General features: G+C 50.1%; 1 protein-coding gene across 1 annotated transcript in view; it reads left to right on the plus strand.

Annotated features, from left to right (window-relative positions):
• Nucleotides 1-23,495, plus strand: part of LOC137424168 (extracellular calcium-sensing receptor-like) — a 79,845-nt gene that overhangs the window by 18,868 nt on the left and 37,482 nt on the right. Inside the window, exon 3 of the mRNA XM_068111632.2 lies at nucleotides 14,814-15,087. Within this exon, the coding sequence (XP_067967733.1) occupies nucleotides 14,814-15,087 (274 nt within the window). The remainder of the gene's footprint in view (nucleotides 1-14,813; nucleotides 15,088-23,495) is intronic.

The following is a 23,495-nucleotide window of genomic DNA, read 5'->3' on the forward strand; positions in this document are numbered from 1 at the left end:
CGCAGTCAACGTGTGGCCCTGAATGGGTTTCTCTCATCTCCTCTTCTTGTTCAGGCTGGAGTTCCCCAAGGCAGTGTTCTGGGCCCTGTGCTTTTTCTGGTCTTCATCAATGATCTCTCTGACTCTCTTGAAAAGCCTCTCCATCTCTTTGCTGATGACTCTACTCTCTGTCGCTCCATTCCTCATCCCTCAGATCGGCAGTCTGCAGGCTCCTCACTCTCTGCAGACCTGGACAAAATCATAGACTGGGCAAACAAGTGGAACATGTCTTTCAATCCTGACAAATCTCACACTCTTACGATGTCTCTCCGAAAAGACTGACTGGACAACCATCCCAGCCACTTTCTGAATAATCCTCTCCAGGAAGTTCTGTCACTCAAGCTTTTGGGTCTCACTATCTGCCATGATCTTTCCTGCGAAAACCACATTTCAAATCTGGCCTCCAAAGCCAGTCGCCGACTGGGCATCCTCCGTCGTGTGAAGTCCTCCCTCGGCACACCTGAGCTCCTCACCACATACAAGGCTTTCATCCGCAGCTCACTGGAATACTGCTCTCCTCTCTCGGCTGGTGCTCCTCCCTCACACCCAGCTCGTCTTCACGCTGTTGAAACCAAAGCGTTCAGAATCATTGGAATCTCCCGCGATGAAGCTAACTCCAAGGGCCTTTCACTCACTCACCGCAGGCAAGTTGGTGGTCTTTCCGTCTTCTACCGACTCCTCTCTGGCCTTGCCCCCCCCCAGCTCTCTCTGGGCTCTGTCCCCCAAATATTCCTACAGGTCGCACATGATCTGCCTGCAACCCTCTTATGGTTAAACTGCCAAAATCAAGACTCTCTGCTCACCTTCACTCCTTCATTCCTCTTTTCTCCCGCCTCTGGAACAAACTCCCTCACTCTCTTCAATCCCACTCCACCCTCCAGGTCTTTAAAACAGCTGCTCACCACCATCTCTTAACTTCCCCCATCCAAAACCTTGAACTTTTCTACCCCCGCTAATTTCACCCCAAATCCACTTTTTTGAAATACCAACCCCTGTCCTGGAAGTCCTTCGTGTCCTTGTGTTTTATACTTCTCCCACCCCCCCCCCCTTCCCACGCCTCCTCCCCCCAAGCCCTCTCCCTCCCACACATCTCCCTGCTCTCAAATCTTGTGTTTGTGTGCTTCCCCTTCTCTCCCCATCTTGTCTTCCGCTCCCTCTTTTTATATATTTTGTTTGCCTGTTTGATTTGTTTGTGAAATAAATGTTAGCTCTTTCACGAGCCTCGATTCAGTATACAAAAAAAATAAAAAAATAAATTGTGTGGATGAAAATGTTCCACAGATGAAAATGAAGTTATCATCTCTCAAGAACGACTGTTCCCTCTTCTCTAGGCTATATATTTACTGTCAGACAAGAGATGGGAATCTCGATGACTTCTTTACCCATGAAAATCAAACATCTGCACCGTATTTATCACACATGGGTTAGCTGAACGGTGGAACCAAATCTAAACTTTTAGCATGCTTAGAAAGCCTTGTCACACCAATGCCAAATGTTCCAGATTCCATCATAGATGGTGCTGTCAAAGTGAATTTGTTTTAACCACAGGCACACAAAAACATTTGGAGAGCATCATTTGGAGAGCCGACTGGGCATCCTCCGTCGTGTGAAGTCCTTCCTTGGCACACCTGAGCTCCTCACCACATACAAGGCTTTCATCCGCAGCTCACTGGAATACTGCTCTCCCCTCCTACTGCTGTGAAGTCCTTCCTATGCTGCGACTATATTCCAACCATGTGTTGGACGCGAACTTCAGAATGTTGCAAGGATTGACCTTGTGGTTGACCGGTATATTGAAAAGAGTTGAAAGAAGAGAACCAGAAAAGGAATCAGGAGGACTAAATGGAAACAATTTCTTTGTGTGTTTCAAAACCAGACAGAACTGTTCAATATCATTGCTGAGGATATTGTAGAGACCTTTGCAAGAGAAGCAAGGGAGGTTGTGGCAATAGCCGGATACGATGTGCAGTGTAGTCGATCAAGTGAAATGTATCATCTCTTGACTCCTGCAACCATGAGGAAGTTAGCAGGTGCCTTTTACTTCATGCTGCAGATGCTGTTCGGCAAGGTCACTTGACAAAATCATGTTGCACACTGTAGACACAGATGTATTGGAGCTTGCTGTCAGATTATTCTCAGAACTAGTTGCCACAGAATTGAGGGTTGCCTTCAGTACTGGCAACAACTTCCGGTATATTCCAGCCCACATAATTCCATTACATCTGAGCGACAAAAGAAGAGGGCCCTTCTCATGTTCCATGGCTTCACTGGATGTGACACAACCTCTGCATGTCATGGCAAGGGAAAGTACACTGCTTTGGGAGACATGATCTAACTAGCAATTTCATCCAACATTCCTTTACCCAAATACATGATAATGTACATAAAAAATGTTTTTGCATTCTCTACAAGATTTTCTTTCACATTTATTTGAAACTTTCGAAAAAAGAAAAAGAAAAAGTGATTTCATGTATATTTGACAGAATTTAAATCACGATATTATTCAGTTGTATTAAGGGATGTCTCAGTATCATAGCAGTGAAATCAAAATCGAAAAATAGTGTATGGTTGTGATGTTACAAATATTTTAACAATATCATGTGAGAGTCAGGATGCCTTCGCCTGCTACCAATAGGTGGCGATGCTGGCCACCAGGGGGTACTGGTGCAGTGGCTCCCTATCTTAAAATGAGTTTGGAGAGTACTATATGTGTACCATGTTTGATTCTTTTTCCACAATTTGCACAATTATCCTGAAATCTGCCCAAATAAGTGGCCTTTGACCTTGTGAAGGGTGAGCTCCGTTAAAAAAGAGGAACCATGGATATGATCTTTGTTGCCCGTCAAATCCATACAAATGTCGTGAACAATACAAAGAGCTCTACAATATTTGTCTATCCAACGCCTTTGACTCTATCAACCTATAACATCTCTGGAAGGTTCTTCAACCTTATGGGTGCCAATTAAAATTTTACTATTCTTGTACTCCTACATGATGGAATGACAGAAAATGTATTTTACTATAGCTCAGAAACAGAACCATTTATCATCTGCAACAGTGTCAAGCAAGGATGTGTGATCACCACAATTTTCTTCACCATATACATCAGCCTGGTCATGGAACTTATTCAAGATCAACTGCCACCTGGTGTTACAATTTGAGATCTGCCACTGCCACCTGGTGTTACAATTTGAGATCTGCCACTGCCACTTGGCGTTGCAATCCAATACCACTTCCCATGGGAAACTCTTCAACCTGACCCAACTCAAAGCCAAAACCAATGGGATTGTCCAACATGTCAGATCTATATTTTAGAGTATGCTGTTGGCGGTGCAACTGTCACTCATTCTGCCAAGGACATCCAAACCACCATCAAACACTTTAACTCTGCATACAAGCAGTTGGCATTTTTGCTACATATTGGAAAGACCAACATCATCAATCAACCCACTCTTGAGCAAATTACCACACCCACAAATGTCTCTATTGATGGAGAGACCCTGGAAATCATTGAACACTTGCCTTATTTCAGCAGCCATCTTTCTCAAAGAGCCACCATTGATGATATGATTCAGCATCTACCAATCACACAACACACTCGTCACCATTTACAACCCAGACATGACTGTCACGTTCGTGCTCCGGGAACAGAAAAACAAAAACGAACGCACATTTGCTCACCGCTATATGTACAACATCAGATCAGAAGTGAATAAAAAGAGCAGATCAGAGCATCAATGATGCGAATGGCATTTTTTTTTAAATTAAGGTTGAAAGCAAAAACATTCCTCAATTGACTCCTCACACTGGCACTTTACCAGAAACGCCCTTTCACCTCTGAAATAAAAAAGTGGGCACATGCTGAGGCTTGGGGTCTATTGGATTGAGGAAGACCATTGGGACGCAGGTGAAACGTTGTCTTCGACCGGATCTGCTCTTTGTTTCTTAGTAGATTAGCAGAGTAGATGAAGTTACTTTTTTGGTTGGATGCATCTTTTTCTTAAAAAAAAAAAAAACTATATGTGTGTGTGTGACTGTGTGTGTGTGTATATATATATATATAAAGATGAAGTAATGCTCTCACCTTTGAGTTTGATGCTGTGAAGTCCAAGGCCCTCAAAATAATTGGAATCTCATGTGAAGAAACATTATCTGGGATTCTTACTCTCCATCTGGTAGACAGGTTGGTGACTGTCTCTCTTATAGCCCCATTTCTTGTCAGTAACACACTACTGGTGAAACTCTCATCAAGAAAAAGGTTCAATGCTCCCCTTGACTAATTTGTTCCTATTTCTCCCTCCTGTGAAACCAAATTCCTTGTTCAATCTATTCTTCCCTTCCATTGCTTCAAGGTAGCTGCTTCATTCCTCCTCACGTCATCCCCATAAATATCAATGATCCTCATTAACCATTCCCTACCACTCCACTTCCTTTACAGGTTATTGTTTTCCCCCTTCTTGCTCCACCCATTCCTCTGTTTATTCGTTTCATTACTTTTCATCCATGTTTTTCTATTCCTGTCTTTTTTGTCTCTTGTTGTGCATTTAGGAGGAAGTTTATGTTGACACTTTTAGCTTAATTCCAACTTGTTCAAGTCTTGTGTCATCCTCCGCTCTCCTCCTGCGTCCTTCTCTTGTGTAACTCGACATTGCTGTTTGTGTTTCTACACAGTTTACACTGTGTTCTTGCTGTGCTGTTCTGTTCTGTTCTGTGTGACTTTGAATACATATAAATTAAAGTTACTTGTGCAGTAAAAAAATAATCAGCACAGGCAAGTAATTTGCTCCCATTCAATAGGCCTACTTTTACACAAGTATTCAATCAGTGGCACCAGAGGTAAACTGAACATCAAAATAAACTTATCACTTTCATTTTTTGAAATGTGCAGATTTACAAACACGTTTCTTCAATTGATTATGTAACGGGAACTTCACTTCAATCACCTGGTTGATCAACATTGGCATGCTTGAGTGGTTCTGTATAGGGATCTTTCCCTTTAAATAATGACCCTCATAATGAAATCCTTCAGTTCTCGTGGTTGGACATTCATTTACTGCTGTCTATAGCCACGCTAGAGGCTTCTGACAGGGAAAACAACAAGAAAATTCAGATGCCACGCCTGACATTTGAACAACGTTTGAGGGCAATCGGGATGCTTGAGGCTGGTGTAAGCCAGCAAACAATTGCCCAATGTCTTGGTTGCTCACAGCTTGCAATTTCCAACCTGGCCAGGCGTCGGTGAAACTGGAACTATGAATGATGGTCGACGAAGAGGAAGACCACGGATAACCACCCCGAACCAAGACCGCTGGATTGTGCTGCAGCATCTTCGTGATCGTTTCCGCCCTGCGATGCAAACAACTGTAGTGACAAAAGGTCACCACAACAACCGCATCAATGTCTCCACTGTGAGGAGGCGCTTGAGAAGTCTGGGCCTGGTGGCAAGACGTCCTTGCAGAGGCCCAGTGTTGAACACAGTGCATCGGAGGAACAGACTCAGATGGTGTCTGCAGCATCGCCGCTGGACACAGCAACAGTGGAGTGCAGTCTTGTTCAGCGATGAATCCAGATTTTGCCTCCATGCTGCTGAAGGGCGTCAACGGGTATGGTGCAGAGGTGGGGAAAGGTATGCATCATGCTGTATTCGCCAGATAATTTGTTGGGGTGGACCCAGTGTGATGCTATGGGCCAGCATTTCCACCCATTTCAGGACTCCTCTGGTCGTCATCGAAGGCAATCTCACGAGTCAGCTTTATGTCAATGAAGTTTCGAGACCTAATCTGCTGCCATTTCTCCAGGCTCATCCTGACATCGCAGTTTTCCAGCAGTACAACGCTCGACCCCATGCTGCTCGCCTGACCACCAACTTCCTCCAGGAACAGGGTGTTTAAGTGATGCCTTGGATGCCTTATTCTCCTGACCTCAATCCCATTGAGCATTTATGGGATGAGCTTGGTCGACATCTTGCATCGAGGAGTTGAACGGCTGTCAATCGGCAAATGCTCATTCAAGGCTTGCAGGAGGAGTGGGACAGACTTCCCCAGGACCGCATCAGACGCCTGGTACAGAGCATACGTCGGAGGTGTACAGCCTGCATCACAGCTCAGGGAGGACACACACGATATTGAGGACTGCTGTCATTCTGTCCTTGACTGTTAGGAGTGTTGTGTCCATTCCTGTGTCATTTTGTTTTGACTGTATTCAGGTGCGTGCCTTTGTGTTGCTGTGCTCTGTGACTTTTGTTGCACCACCCCTTGTGATGTTCATGCTTTTTTTTGTGATTGAGGCAACCTCTTGTTTATTGACATGTGTTTAGTAATGATAGCTGAACTTTACTTCTGTGTTCAAATATTTTTCATTTTGGCGTGGATGTTTTCAATGAGTGTCCTTCTAAAGATTTGATAAGTTTATTTTGATGTTGAGTATATAATGTAATATGTGATTGTGAATCGCATCTGCTACCATCAAGGCTTGCTTCACCAAATATATATATATACCAAAATATATATATACCAAAATTAGGTGTTCATATATAAAAGTCTGTCCTTTGCAGAATTTGTCCACACCTCATTCAATCAACTTCATTTTTTCATGTCTCAGTGGCCTAGATGCAAGTGGAAATATACTGAGGCAACTGTTAATAAAGGAAGTAGCCAAGCAGCAGAAAGCACAAGTGGCTGATGATCATTATGTTGTAAAATGATTATTATGTCAACCCTTGAAGTGGTACGACCCCAACTGACAAGACTCCTGAAGATGCACAAATATAGTCACTGCTGGGCGTACAAAAACGATTTCTAGCAAGATTGATTAGCATAAAAAAGCCAACTCCATCTCATCAACAAAGGCCTGAGGTATCAAGGCACTTGTGCACAGTTGCAAGTCATAATCCATGATGCTGTGGGTGAAGGTCTTGTAGGTTATGGACAACTCCACAGTGTTAAGGATTATGAAATCGAGCAGGAACTAGTTGTTGAAGAATATCTGCGCATGATCCTTGCCTAGCTATTACGGCACTTAGAAAAGGGAATTGGGAAATGTTGGTTCTTAAAGATGTATTAAAATTTCACATTTCCACAACAGGCTTCAGATTTTCTGACACCATAGCATTGGCACAGAGGAGTGATTATTAGAACTTTTAGATGTCCAAAATCAAAGTGCATATGACCACCCTTTATTATTATTATTATTTTTGGAACACAGAGTCGCTAGTTATTTTCAACATAATGTGGTGAGGCCTCCACTATAAGCTTGGGAAACTCGTTGAAGTGCTCCACGACAGTGATAAACATTGCTAGCACTTTCTCCCTGCAGTGAAGCCAGAGTAAGACAATTAATAATTTTGAATTAGGCCAGCCTTCCCAATGTTGCCATTAATATGACAGTGCTACGCGCGCTACTTGCTTACCAAGAAGGAAGCGGACAACGCGGTAAATCAAAAGTCTTTATTGAAAGAGCCCTACTGTAGCACTGGAGTGCTCGGGGCTGCGCGCCCGGTGTATATCCCGAGGCCACGCCTACCCCTTGGGCGTGGCCGACGCCCACTTGGTGCGCGGAATGATGCCATCACGCCAGTGAGCTTTCCTGTCCGCCACACGCGCGCCCCCCCCCCCAGAATTCCCGCGCACCTGGAGGGTCAGTTTGCGGGGCAAATGGATGACCCGGCCGAAGCGCCCTCTGGCAACTGGCGGCGTCCGGGGTGCAGGGATGCCCGCTGGAATGCCTCCGGCTGCACCCGGGATGGGTGCAGGACCGGGGGGCGGTGTGCCGGTGGGGCTGGGCGGTGCCGGGGGTCCGCCTGCAGGGGGGTGGCCCCGACGTGGGGGCCGGGCCACCGGCGGTGGGTCATCCACGTCGAGGTGGGCCGGCTTGAGGTGGTCCATGGAGACGCGGTCAAGAGTACCGCCGATGTCCAAGGTGAAATGTTTCACCCCGGTCTCCAGCACGCGGAAAGGCCCGTCATACGGGGGCCGCAGTGGTGTCCGGTGGGCGTTGTGCCGGACGAAGACGTACTCCGCGGTGCGAAGCTCCGGGGCGACATGCGTAGGTGGGTGCCCGTGGTGCACCGGGGCGAAACTCTGGGCGGTCTCCTGCAGCACGGAGCATTCCTGCGCCGCAGACCATGGTGCCGTGGGGTCGGGGAGGAACTCGCCCGGCACCCGCAGCGGTTGTCCGAAGACCAACTCCGCTGCGGATGCACGCAGGTCGTCCTTGGGCGCCGTCCGGAGGCCCAGCAGGACCCAGGGGAGCCTGTCGACCCAGCCGCCGTCACGGAGGGTGGCCCGGAGCATGGCCTTCAACGAGCGGTGGAAGCGCTCGCACAGGCCGTTGGGCTGGGGGTGGTAGGCCGTGGTTCGGTGCAGCTATACCTCTAGCCCCCGCGCGACCGCCCCCCAGAGCTCAGAGGTGAACTGGGGGCCGCGGTCGGATGAGTTGTCCGAGGGGGCGCCGAACCGGGCGACCCAGGTGGCGATGAACGCCTGCGCGACGTCCGCCGCTGTCGTCGTCGCCAAAGGCACGGCCTCCGGCCACCGGGTGGTGCGGTCCACCATTGTGAGGACATGAGTGAAACCCCGCGAGGGGGGCAGAGGTCCCACCAGGTCCACGTGAACGTGGTCGAACCTACGTTCCGGCACCGTAAACGGGGCCAATGGGGCCTGGGTGTGTCGGTGCACCTTCGCGCTCTGGCACGCGAGGCACATCCTGGTCCAGCCGCGGACGGCCTTCCGGAGGCCATGCCAGACAAACTTGTCGGCGACCAACCTCTGGGAGGCCCTCGTGCCCGGGTGGGACAGGCCGTGGATGGCGTCAAAAACCTGGCGCTGCCAGCCCGTGGGCACGATGGGCGAGGCCGCCCGAGGGAGACGTCACACAAGAGGGCCGTGCCCGCGCCGTCGAACGGCACCTCGGTGACGCGGAGGCCCGTGACGGTGGTCCGCAAGGCCTGGATGCCGGGGTCGGCGGCCTGGTCCACCGCCATCCGGGCATAGTCGATGCCGATGTGGACTGCATGGGTGACGGACCGGGAAAGGCAATCCGCCACCGGGTTGTCCTTCCCCGCGACGTGCCGGATGTCCGTCGTATATTCGGACACGGCCGAGAGGTGATGCTGCTGCCGGGCCGACCACGGCTCGGTGACCTTGCCCATCGTGAAGACAAGTGGCTTGTGTTCGACGAAGGCCGTGAACGCACGGCCCTCGAGCAGATGGTGGAAGTGCCTGACCGCCATGTGAAGCCCGAGCAACTCGCGGTCGAAGGTACTATAAAGGCGTTCGGGCGGGCGAAGCTGCCGGCTGAAGAACGCCAGCGGTTGCCAGGCACCACGCACCCATTGCTCGTGCACCGCGCCCACCGTGTAGTCCGAGGCGTCGGTGGTGAGGGCGATCGGTGCATCGGGCGCCGGGTCGGGCGCCATCGGGCGCAGTCATGGTGGCGTTAGCCAAGGCGAGCTTCGCGTCCACGAATGCCACGTCCATCTGCTCGGTCCAGGTAACGTCACCTTTGCCCGGCTTCCCTCGGAGGGCCTCGTGCAGGGGGCGCAGGAGCTGGGCGATGCGGGGCAGGAATCGATGGTAAAAGTTTACCATGCCCAGGAACTCCTGGAGCCCCTTGATCGTGCGGGGGCGCGGAAACCCCTTCACCGCCTCCACCTTGGCCGGTAGGGGGATGGCCCCGTGCCTGGTGACGTGGTGCCCCAAAAAGTAGATTTCGGCGACGCCGAACCGGCACTTGGCGGGGTTCACGATGAGGCCATGCTGGCCCAGGCGTTCGAGGAGCGTGCGGAGATGGTGGAGGTGCTCTTCGCGGGACGCGCTGCCGACAAGGATGTCGTCCAGGTAGACGTACACGAAATCCAAGTCGCGCAAGACACTGTCCATTAGTCGCTGGAACGCCTGAGCCGCATTCTTCAACCCGAAGGGCATCCGAAGAAATTCGAAAAGTCCGAATGGCGTGATCACGGCCGTCTTCGGGATGTCCTCCGGCCTGACGGGGACCTGATGGTAGCCGCGTATGAGGTCCACCTTTGAAAAAAAGGACATGCACGCCAACCGGGCAGAGAAGTCCTGAATGTGAGGGACGGGGTAGCGGTCAGGGGTGGTGGCGTCGTTGAGGCGCCGGTAGTCCCCGCACGGTCGCCATCCCCCACCGGGCTTTGGCACGATGTGGAGCGGCGATGCCCAAGCACTCTCGGAGCGCCGCACGATGCCGAGCCGCTCCAGCGTAGCGAACGCCGCTTTAGCTACCACGAGCTTCGTCGGCTCGAGGCGGCGTGCCCGGGCGTAGACCGGTGGCCCGGCGGTGGGGATGTGGTGTTCCACCCCTTGCTTGATGGCCCGTGCCGAGAAGGTGGGCCGCGTGAGGGCCGGGAAGCTGGCGAGGAGGCGGGTGAATTCGTCCGCTGCCGGAAGCGTACAGATCAACCTGGCCGGAACCGAACCGCTCAGCAAGCCGCTCGGCGAGCCGCTCGATGAGCTGCTTCATGATCTGCTCAACGAGCTGGGCAGCGCGCAAGCGAGCGAGCTGAACGTCTTGGCCTGGATGAGCTGTCTGTGCTTTACGTCCATCAACAGCCCATTTGCACACAGGAAGTCCGCGCCAAGCAATGCCATGGGCACGTCGGCAGTGACGAACGACCACTGGAAAACCTGCCCTCCGAACCGCAGAGAGAGGCAGCGTTTTCTGTATGTGCGTATGGACGTACCGTTGGCAGCAAGCAGCGCGGGGCCCCGGCCCGCGGTTTGCTTGTCGGACGTACTGGCGGGAACGACACTCACCTGCGCTCCCGTGTCGCACAGGTAACGGCGTCTGGACAAGGTGTCCGTTATGAACAGTAGGCTGTTTGAACGGCCGGCGCTCAGTGCCACTACCGAGGGCCGGCCCGGGCGTTTCCCGACCTGCCTAATGAGCACGGCGGGCGACACTGCCGAGCCTCGTGGCCGAACTTGGTGTGAAACCGGCACCAGGCTCGCGGTTTTTTCCGCGGCGGCGGAGGTGGGCGTGGCGTGGTGGCCGCCACGAGGCGCCCCTCGGAGTAGGGGTGGTCACCCGCAGGAGGTTCAGCGGCCACGCGGTGCGTCGCGTAGTAGGGGTGGTCACCCGCAGCAGTTTCGGGCTCGGAGTAGGGGCGTGCAGCCGCAGCCACCGCAGCCCTGGGAGCCGCCACGGCCGCACCGAAACTCACCTGCGTGTCTAAAGCTGCGAATAACTTGTCGGCCTCGGCAGCGAGAGCTCGGGGTTCCGTTATCATGGAACCGGCCAATGCGAGGCATACTCGTGCCGGCAGCTGGCGTCGAAATAGCGCTCGGAATAGAAAATCCGGGGTTTCCTCGCCCAGCAGAGACAGCATATGGTCCATTCGGACCGACGGTTGCATGTCGCCGAGCTCAGGGAGGTCCATGAGGTGGTCGGCCCGTGCGTCCTCCGTGAGGCCGAACGTGGTGAGGAGGAGATGCTTGATCACCTCGTACCTGTGGTCGTCCGGTGGGTTCCTCAGGACAGACACGACCCGGGTGGCTGTGCCGGGCCCGAGGGCGGTGACGACGTGGTAGTATCGCGTCGCATCTCCCGTGATGCGCCGAAGCTGAAACTGGGCTTCGGCCTGCACGAACCAGACCTCGGCTTGGGCCTCCCAGAACTCAGGGAGCTTGACCGCGTTGTTTGCCATTGCTATGGCGTGTTCGGATGGTCAGCGACGGCTGAGCCAACGTCGGGGTCACCAAATGAAGCGCGGTGCTATGCGCGCTACTTGCTTACCAAGAAGGAAGCGGACAACGCGGTAAATCAAAAGAGTCTTTATTGAAAGAGCCCTACTGTAGCACTGGAGTGCTCGGGGCTGCGCGCCCGGTGTATATACCGAGGCCACGCCTACCCCTCCGGCGTGGCCGACGCCCACTTGGTGCGCGGAATGATGCCATCACGCCAGTGAGCTTTCGTGTCCGCCACAACAGCTCAACTCTTCGTCAAAGAAAAACTACTTGGAAGATGTTTGCTTTATCTTGAAGCAAGGATGCAGAGGTAGTAAATTATTTTTCTTCCTCAAATGCCGAAACCAGTAAATGATGTTCCATCTCCAACAGTATATATTCCATATTTGCACATCTGCCCAAAAATTGAATTTTCGCTGTCTCTAGTATCTTGAAAGCTTTTTCATTCATTCATTCAATTCATTCATTCTAGCATCTTGAAAGCTTTTTGAATTCTTCTTGTTCAAGAAAACCTTCCATTGGTTTTTTATACTTCCTATCTCATCGAAACTTTCATCCTCCTTAAGATGGATTTGGCTTGCTGCAACTGCACAGTTGAGTAATTGTTGTGGTCAGTTTGTAAACCCTTTTCTTTAACACAGACCTCTTCCTCTGCAATAAAACAATTGTCCAGACTAAAAATGTGTAGAAATAGCAATGACAAATTGCTATCACAAACGTCCACTAGAAGGTTGTTAAATAATACATGTACCGTACTTTCCGGTGTATAAACCGCGACCGTGTTTTTAATGCACCCCTGTCTTTCACCCTCAAAAACAATTAATGTATATTAATAATTTTGTTTTCTTGTCTAGTTCTAAATACGTTTGTACATTAACTTTGTATGGGACGAAGTGACAGGTGTCGATATGCTTACTCCATGTCTGCTTAATTTTGTCTGTCTTATTCTCATTTTCATTTTTTTTTTTGTTCAGTCTTATTCTTATTTTCAAGAGGTTGAAGAGAGAGGAGAGGATATCAAGAAGTTTTTTTTTTCTTTCTTATATTTTACTAGCAGGAGTACCCGACATTGCCGGTAGAGGGGGGTGGAGGCAGCAAGTGAGGGAGGGGTGAGGAAGGGGTTGGGGGGAGTGGAAGGGAGAGGGGAGGTGATTAGGGGAGAGGGAGGGCAAAGATATACTACATATACAGCTTTTGGGGGGAGCCCCTCCTTTTGACAGTCCTCTCCGCTTTGGTGTAGGAGGAGAAGGGAAGGGGGGAAAATTTGACGTGCATGATGCAATGGGCAAAAACGTGCAACTGAGATGGCTTGTACTTTTATCGTTTTACATAATTATGAATACTCTAAACTTCCCTGATATGTTGAATATGGATCGACTGGTTTATATTTGACAATTGGAATATAATTGAAATTCAGCATTGATTGTTTTTAAGACTGATTTTTTTCTATAGCTGTGTATTGTTACGTTTATGGGGGTAGGTAAGAGAATACCATAGGAAAGGTAGGATTGAATAGGAAATAGTATGGACCGTGTGCCGTGTAGGACCATTTCGATGTAATAAGTAGGAAAAATGTAGCTTAAGGCTGTGTTTACCTGTGCATCATTCGAGGGGGTTGATGCCGTATTAATTAGTAGTAGGGGTTAAGGTTCATTTGTCCTGTTCATGATACCCTCTCTAGCCATCCCTAACATATAAAACAACTGCCGACCAAGCAAAACATCAACCGGATAGTATTCACGCTCCATGGACATGATGCGGTTGAAGACTCGCCCAGGAGAGTCGGAGCTACAATGGTCGGGTGAGCTACAATGGTACGGTGGGAGCCCCACCTGCCTCCCCTAGGTCACACTGCCAGATGATGTAGGCAGGCAAAGAAGAAGCTTCGCGATTGGTCTGGGAAGGGAGAGCACGATTGGTTCTTGCTTGAGAAGAAGCTTGGTCATTTTGGTGTGTCTTTGAGGAGGGAATTTTGTGCTGTGATTGTGAGGGAACCTTGAATGCTGGGCTCTTCGAGGGGCTGGAGGCTGTGCTGTCCTTCCCCAAACATCAGGAGAAAAGAAAGAGGACCATCTACGGTCCGAGCTGCCCACGCAGGTGGCTCGGGGCTTCGACAACTGCCGACCTTCCAAAGGATCCATTTTTGGCCAGCGAAGTGTCGGAGAGGGACTTTTATTTTCTTTCTTTAACCTGTGTGCGTGTTTGAGTCTTTGTGGAGGTACCTCACCGTAGCATTTTTTACCTCAGCATTTATTTCTTTATTTTTCATTCCACGGCTTATTTTCTTATAAATCATTATCGGTACCTTTTCGTTGCCGTGTTCTTAGTTGGGTTCCTGAATAAATCCTTGTGTTCGTGAAGTTAAACGCTTCGTGTTTCTTCCATCCCGCGCGTGCCATAACCGCCAAATTGGAGATCGCCTCAGGAGTTAAAGCGCGTGCCATAACCGCCAAATTGGAGATCGCCTCAGGAGTTAAAGCTGGTTCGTTTCATCCGTCCAAAGCTGGTGATAACTAGCTGCGGACGTGGCAGTATTAACCGCACCCCCAACTTTTAACTTTTTTGTCGATTTAAAAAAGCACAGTTAATACACCGGAAAATGCGGTAGTTGCATCTTTAAAAAGTTGATGATTGTTACAATCTTCTTTCATATGTAGAACAACGCTGTGGGTTAACATCATTGGCTGATGCAATGTCCTCTGGAGGATAGGGCAGAAATTTGGAATTTGGTCCTGGGGTGCTGGCGAGAGCTCACCTACTCTTCGCGAAGGTCCACCAACTAATGCCGAAAGGACGTCCAGCTTCACGTGAATCTGAGGGACAGCACACACTGATGAATCACCTTGCTTGTGAAACACCGGGATGACAGTTTATAGCTGGCCTAAATTCGAACCCAGGCTAGACAGTTTCGATGTGAGTGTGAAAATCTCAAGGCCATTCTGCCAGCCCATTGTTAAATGATACCATTTGTTATTTTATACAGTCACTGTAGTTCGCAATAAAATGTATTCATGACTGTAATTCAATTTAAAAAAAAACAAATTTCCATGCTTTTCTTTTTCTTTTCAGGTGAGTTACCACTCAACTTGCAAGTGCCTGAGTGACAAAGTGCAGTTCCCTTCTTTCCAACGTACAGTTCCAAGCCATGCTTACCAAGCAAGTACCATGAAGCTGGTCGTGCTTCATTTTGACTGGGCCTTTGTAGGTGTTCTAGGCTCTGACAATGACTATGGACATAACGGAATATCACAATTTGTTTCCGAGGCAGAGCAGGAGGGCACGTGCATAGCTTTTCGTGAAACAATGCCCAAAGATTTTGATGCAGATGATCTTGTACGTTTTGGTAAGATACAGTTTATTTTTTATTTATTTATCAACAATTATTTATTTTTCAATAATTGATCTTGTTGTGATTCATGCACAGCATTGCTTGGGTCTGATTGCTTAAATCCTATGCTGTGATGGCAGTTGCCAGTTCAGAGGGGCAATGTGTTAAACTGGATACCTTTATTACCCTGCGCTGGCGAAGCGAAAAGCAGGGTTAGGTTGCGTATATATGTCTCCCTTTTTAAAATTAATTTTCTCGGCAACCGTTGGTCCGATTGACACTAAATTTTACCATAGAAGTGCCTCCGCCTGTATAAATTTTTTATTCATAATTATGACGTCATACATCACGTGTTACGGAAGCCATCTTGGAAAATATCTAAAAATGTTGCTTCTCTATTTCTCCAAAACCGCTGCATGGAAAAAATTAAAACATGGCTCATTGTAAATAATTCCATATGGGGATAAGAGTTAACTATGACATCATTGGTGCCATAATTATGACGTCGTAATTCGACAGGGACAATGCTTAGTCTGATCAGTTTGAAATGTATTGGGCATGATCTATGCAACAATTATATTAGAGAATATAAATTTATGATGTCATCGCTCACGTGGTTGATGATTTTGGATCATCATGATATTGGATCAAAGAAAAAAAAATGTTAAAAAACAGAAGAGTTGGCTCACAACAAGTTGACTGCGCAGGGTAAGTATTCTATGAATACCATCCAGCTATATATACATATATTCAGATTTTTATATGTTATATATATCTATATATTCAGATTTATTTCTAATTATATATATATATATATATATATATATATATATATATATATATATATAAAAATAAATCTGATTATAGAGATATATATAATATATAAAAATATTATATATATAATATATTTATATATATATATATATACATATATATTTATATATATATTTATATATATTTATATATATATTTATATATATTTATATATATATATATTTATATATATATTTATATATATATTTATCTATATATATTTGTATATATGATTATATGTATATATGTATTGTGTATATATGTATATATATGTATATATGTATATATGTATATATATGTATATATGTATATATATATATATATATATATATATATATATATATATATATATATATATATATATATATATATATATGTGTGTATATAGATGTGTATGTATATATATATATATATATATATATATATCTATATATATATATATATATATATATATATATATATATATATATATATGTATATATATATATATATGTATATATATATATATATATATATATATATATATATATATATATATATATATATGTATATATATATATATATATATATATATATATATATATATATATATATGTATATATTTGTATATATACATATATATTTGTATATATATATATATATACGTATATATATTTACTGAACAGCAATAGAAACGTCACTTCATAAAAATAATTCCTGAACATTTCCCATAGAAATATCAATGCATTTCGTTTAGATATCTCGTTATTTACATTAGTCTGTATCTAAATTTAATCATAACTACCGACAGTGGTGCACACGTGGATAAAAACAGGTCACCAAAACGCAGGCAAAAAAACGACCATGGTACAAAGTCGTGCATGATTCCCATGGAAATCAAAATGCACATGCGTCTCCTTGTGACTTTCCCTATAAAAGGCACCCCAAAACGTGTGTTCATCATTCGTGTTTCGATGCCAGCGCTTTGCCCAGACTTACGAGGATTCAGAGAGACCAGGCTATTGGAAGATTGCATGCTGGACAGACTGCACAAATGGTTGCCAATGCTTTCCATGTCAACGTGAGAACCATCTACAGGTTACAGGAACGATACCAGGCCACCAACAGCACCGATGACCTCCCACGCAGTGGCAGCCCGAGGGTAACAACACCACGACAGGATCGACAGACTGTGCGTCATCACATCCAAGATCGGTTTACCAGGGCTACAGAAACTGCAAGACAAACAGTTGGAACCCACCAGAGACACATTAGTGGTGATACAGTCCGTCGACGTTTGAAGAACAGGGATGTCCGTTGTCACAGGCCGTATCGTGGCCCCATTCTCACAGCTCGACACTGCCGTGACCGACTACAGTGGGCCACACAGCATCAAAATTGGCGTTACCAGCAGCGGAGAACCGTTCTTTTCTCAGACGAAAGCCGATACTGTGTTTCCACGGCAGATGGCAGAGTGAGAGTTTGGCGTAGACGTGGGGAACGCTACTCAGATGACTGTGTGATGGAAAGAGACTCGTGGGGTGGTCCAAACATCATGTTATGGGGTGCTATTGCTCTCAATCACAAAGTCGGTCCTGTGGTGTTCCAGAATATTGGTCCAGGAAGAGGCAATGGTGTCACAGCTGCTCGCTACATCGATCAAGTCCTCAGACCTCACGTTGTGCCACATTTTGGACGTCACGGAAATCATGTCTTCCAGCAGGACAACGCCCGTGCCCACACTGCCAGAGCAACAAGGGACTTCCTGCAACAGAATGGCATCCAAACCATGCACTCACCTGCGCTCAGCCCCGATTTAAACCCAATAGAGCACTTGTGGGACGAGGTTCAAAGAAGACTGAATGACGTTCGACCAAAGCCGACAAAAGCAGCTCAACTCAGTCAGGCGTTTCTCAGAGTGTGGGCCCAAGTGACAAATGCCTTCATCAACCGATTAATCCACTCCATGTACAAACGATGTATGGCTGTCATTAACGCTCACGGGGGTCACGCAAGATACTGATTTTGACCTCCCTTGTTCTCACCTGGTCTTGTGTTTTTATTATTCAGAACATTTCACATTATTGTTTGAACTGTGGTGACCATACCTGTAATGTTTCATGTTGATCCTAAATCTCAATTCGTGTTGATCATGACTTGAAAATAAAGACTCCAAAATATTGATTCTGACTGACGTTTCGTTTGCTGTTCAGTATATATATACATATGTACATATATATATATATATATATATATATATATATATATACATATATATATATATACATATATATATATATATATATATATATATATATATATATATATATATATATATATATATATATATATATATATATATATATATATAAAGTAATGACTTGCGGTTGGGATTAAAATCAAATGAATCCATTTTGAGTTCCTCAACCTTTAATGAGCAAATAAATAACTGCTCGACGTTTCGATCAGCAACATGGATGAACGTGCATCCACTGACCTTTCCCAAGAGTAACGTAAAACAACTCTACATCCTCCCTTATATAAGGGAAAAAGTGTTGGAGACACCGAAACCACCAACCAATGCCATTCTGGAACAACTCATGCCATTCAAATTTAAACCGTAAATCAAAAACAAAAACCGTTGAACCAACTGAAACCATACATTGGGATGTTACATCAAAACAACTGTTAAATCACACGTTGAAGCAAACAAAACGTAGCATAATTCAAATAAATCGATGAAAAATAAACAACATGATTAATTGCTTCAAGTGATGGTGGTAACTTAAATGAATTAAGCTAAACGGATACATCGCAAACCTTAAGTGACAATATATACCCAAGTGACAGCAACCGAGGTAATAATTCATGTACTTGGTGATGCAGTTTCTCTGGTATCTGCATGGGAGGGCCAAAAGCTACTGGTAAGTCCAACACTTCCTCTGTGAGCGACACAACAGACTCCTCCACATGCCATGCCTCCAAAATCCTCCTTCTTCGTTTACTGGGGGTTGCACCCAAAATGTTGGCACTGTAGGAGCTATGCTCCAACGTAAATCGAAAGAATGGACGTGACAAAAAGCTGGAATTCGTCCGAGTTTCTTTATTGTGTCAAATCAACTCGGGTACTCTGAAAAGCCCGTTTATCGGGCAGCAATATATATACACATTATCCCGGAGCGTTTGCCAGGGAAAGGCGAGAGGGGGCGTGCCCGGGCGTCCTGGACGAGGCCTGGCAAGTCGAGAGCGGGCATGCCCGGGCGTCCTGGGCGAGCCCGGCATGGTGATCGCTCCGCGTCCTCGGTAGGTGCAAGGCGATTGTGTATACCCAGCGGTAGCCGCTACACACGTCCCCCCAGAATCGACTTGCACCGGCAGGGTCAATTTAAGGGGGGTCCTGATGACCCCGCCGAAGCAACCCCTGGCGGGTCGTGGGGGGGGGGGGTCCGGTGTGGTGGTGGGCGGTCGAGTGGGGGGCACCGTGGATGGGGGTCGGCCTCGCCGTGGCGGAAGGGCCAACCGTGGCGGTTGGCCGATGTCCACGTGCGCCGGCTTGAGGCGGTCCACCGCAATCCGGTCCGACCTGCCGCCGATGTCGATGACGAACGACTTGTCGTCCCGTCGCAGGACCCGGAAGGGCCCGTCGTACGGCGGCCGGAGTGGCCCCCGATGTGCGTCATGACGCACAAAAACGTACTCCGCTGTGCGAAGCGCTGGGGGGACGTAGGACTGGGGGTCACCGTGGTGGGACGTTGGCACGGGGGCAAACCATCGGGCGGTCTCCTGGAGGTCCGAGCGCTGGTGAGCTGCGGACCAGGGACTGGTAGCGTCGGGCACAAATTCGCCCGGGACGCGTAGCACCTGGCCGTAGACAAGCTCGGCGGTGGACGCCTGGAGGTCCTCCTTGGGGGCCGTGCGGAGGCCCAAAAGGACCCACGGCAGCCGGTCGGCCCAACCCCCGTCTTGAAGGCCGGCCATGAGCGCGGCCTTCATGGAGCAGTGGAATCGCTCGCACAACCCATTGGCTTGGGGGTGGTAGTATGGTGGAGCTTGACCCCCAGGTTGCGGGCAACCGCGCCCCACAGCTCGGAGGTGAACTGCGGTCCGCGGTCCGACGAGATGTCCGCCGGTGTGCCGAAACGGGCGACCCAGGTGGCGATGAAAGCCTGCGCCACGTCGGCGGTGGTAGTGGAGACGAGGGGAACGGCCTCCGGCCACCTGGTGGTCCTGTCCACCATGGTGAGCAGGTGTGTGAAACCCCGTGATGGGGGGAGGGGGCCCACCAGGTCCACGTTGACGTGGTCGAAACATCGTTCAGGCACGGTGAAAGGTGCCAGCAGGGCCTGGGTGTGTCGGTGGACCTTGGCCTGTTGGCAGGCTGTGCAGGTGCTGGTCCAATCGCGGACGTCCCGTCGAAGGCCGTGCCAGACGAATCGCGCCGATACCAGCTTCTGGGAAGCTTTCCGGCCTGGGTGGGAAAGGCCGTGGAGGGAGGCGAAGATGCGGCGTTGCCAGGTAATGGGCACGATGGGGCGAGGCTGGCCTTGGGAGACGTCGCAGAGCAGGACAGTGTCCGCGAAGGGGATGTCGGCCAGGCGGAGGCCCGTGTCCGCCGCCCGGTATGGCTTGCACCGTGGTGTCGGTGGTTTGGTCCGCCGCCATAAGCGCGAAGTCCACGCCGAGGTGGACCGCGTTCGCGCTGGCCCGAGAAAGACAGTCGGCCACGGCGTTGTCTTTGCCGGCGACGTGCCGGATGTACGTGGTAAACTCCGACACGGCGGAGAGGTGGCGCTGTTGGCGGGCCGACCACGGCTCCGTGACCTTGGCCATTGCGTAAACCAGCGGCTTGTGGTCGACGAACGCCGTGAAGGGTCGGCCCTCCAGGAGGTGGCGGAAATGGCGAACGGCCAGGTGTAGACCGAGGAGCTCACGGTCAAACGTGCTATATTTGAGCTCGTTCGGCCAGAGTTGCCGGCTGAAAAAAGCGAGTGGCTGCCAAACCCCGTTCACCCATTGCTCATGTACGGCGCCCACCGCGTAGTCAGAGGCATCCGTGGTGAGGGCGATGGGAGCGTTGAGCACCGGGTGAGCGAGCAGTGTTGCGTCGGCGAGGGCCTGCTTTGAGCTTTTAAAGGCCGCGTCCATTGCTGTGGACCAGACGACGTCGTGCTTGGCCGGCTTGCCACGGAGGGCTTCGTAGAGGGGCCGCATGAGTTGAGCAGCGCGGGGCACGAAGCGTTGATAGAAATTCACCATTCCCAGGAATTCCTGCAGGGCCTTTATGGAGCGGGGACGCGGAAACGTGGTGATGGCCTCGACCTTGGTTGGCAGCGGCACGGCCCCGTTCTTGGTGATGTGGTGGCCCAAAAAATCAATGGCCGTCGTGCCGAAGTGGCATTTGGCTGGGTTGACGATGAGGCCGTGCTCGCTGAGGCGCCCGAACAGTGTTCGGAGGTGGAGGAGGTGCTCGGCCCGGGACGTGCTGGCGATGAGGATGTCGTCCAGGTAAACGAAGAGGAACGGCAGGTCGCGCAGCACGCCGTCCATCAAGCGCTGGAACGCCTGAGCCGCGTTCTTGAGGCCAAATGGCATTCGCAGGAATTCGAATAAGCCGATCGGCGTGATGACGGCCGTTTTTGGGACGTCGGCCGCCCTGACTGGTACCTGGTGATATCCCCGTATTAAATCGATCTTTGAAAAAATGACCCGTCCTGCCAAATGGGCGGAGAAGTCTTGGATGTGTGGGATCGGATACCTGTCGGGGGTGGTAGCGTCATTAAGGCGGCGGTAGTCACCACATGGGCGCCAGCCGCCCCCTGGTTTTGGGACGATGTGTAGTGGCGAAGCCCACGCGCTATAGGAGCGCCGCACGATGCCGAGGTGTTCCAAAGCATCGAACTCGGCTTTGGCCACGGCGAGCTTGACTGGGTCGAGGCGGCGGGCTCTGTCGTAGACCGGCGGGCCCGTGGTTGGTATGTGGTGCTCGATCCCATGTCGTACTGCGACGGCCGAAAACGTCGGCCGCGTGAGGGCCGGGAACTCCGTGAGCAGGCGAGCAAACTCGTTCTCCGCCGGGAGGGCGCATGCCAGCTCGGTCGGAGCGGAGCTGCTCAATGTGCATGCCAGGGAGCTGAAGGTCTCGGCGTTGATGAGGCGATGCCGTTGGACGTCCACCAGCAGTCCGTGTGCGCAGAGGAAGTCGGCGTCTAGCAGAGCCATGGGCACGCTTGCGGTTACAAAAGTCCAATTAAAGCGTTGGCTGCCGAAGCAGAGGGTGACGTTGCGTGGGCCGAAGGTGCGGATGGCCGATCCGTTGGCCGCAACCAAGGAGGGGCCGCAAACCGCGGACTGCCTGTCCTGATCGGAGGCGGGTATGACGCTCAGTTGGGCGCCGGGTGTCACACAGGAAGCGCCGTCCGGACGCTTTGTCTGTGATGAAAAGTAAGTTGCCCGTGTGGCCGGCGCTCATGGCTGGTAATGAACGCCGGCCCGACCGTTTCCCGGCTTGCCGAAGGTGCACGGGGGTCGGCATGTCCAGGCCTTGTGTCCGAACCTGGCATGATAATAACACCACGCCTGGTCAGGTGGAGGCTCCGGTCGTCGTGCTGGAGGTGGTCGGTGCGGCTTAGTGGCCGCCAATTGCGTCGGCAGTTCGGTCGTCGACCGTGCCGGGTGCTCGGGCGCCATGGGCGTTGCTTCGGATGGTGGTGGGCTCCAGGTCGCTGCTCCAATGCGTTGGCCTGCCGCGGAGATCTTGTCGGCTTCCCTGGCGAGGGCGCGGGGATCCGTGATCGTCGTGCTTGCCAGGGCGAGGCGTACCGGGCTAGGCAGCTGATGGAGGAACAGCTCCCGGAACAGGAATGCCGGAGAGTGCTCGCCGAGCAGCGAAAGCATGTAGTCCATTCGCTCGGACGGGCGCGTGTCGCCGAGCTCGGGCAGGTCGAGCAGGCGCCGTGCGCGTTCCGCTGATGAGAGGGCGAAAGCGTCGAGGAGGAGCTTTTTAATCCCGTCGTATTTGTCAGCGGCTGGCGGGCGCTCGAGGAGGCTCAGGGCGCGGGCCGCGGTGGCTGAGCCGAGTGCTGCTACCACATGGTGGAAGCGGGTGTCGTCGGCCGTGATGCCTCGCAGGGCGAACAGGGAGTCCGCCTGGGCGAACCAAACCGCCGCGTGAGCCTCCCAGAAGGTAGGCAGTTTGAGGGCAACTGCCGTGTCCATGTCGGGTCACCAATGTAGGAGCTATGCTCCAACGTAAATCGAAAGAATGGACGCGACAAAAAGCTGGAATTCGTCCGAGTTTCTTTATTGTGTCAAATCAACTCGGGTACTCTGAAAAGCCCGTTTATCGGGCAGCAATATATATACACGTTATCCCGGAGCGTTTGCCCGGGAAAGGCGAGAGGGGGCGTGCCCGGGCGTCCTGGACGAGGCCTGGCAAGTTGAGAGCGGGCATGCCCGGGCGCGCCCGGGCGTCCCGGACGAGGCCTGGCAAGTCGAGAGCGGGCATGCCCGAGCGTCCTGGGCAAGCCCGGCATGGTGATCGCTCCGCGTCCTCGGTAGGTGCAAGGCGATTGTGTATACCCAGCGGTAGCCGCTACAGCACTATCCCATAGCGTAACATGGCCAGCCTTCAG

Source organism: Myxine glutinosa, chromosome 3, assembly GCF_964187855.1.
Source record: "Myxine glutinosa chromosome 3, kmMyxGlut1.1, whole genome shotgun sequence".
In the NCBI taxonomy this organism is placed as follows: Eukaryota; Metazoa; Chordata; class Myxini; order Myxiniformes; family Myxinidae; genus Myxine; species Myxine glutinosa.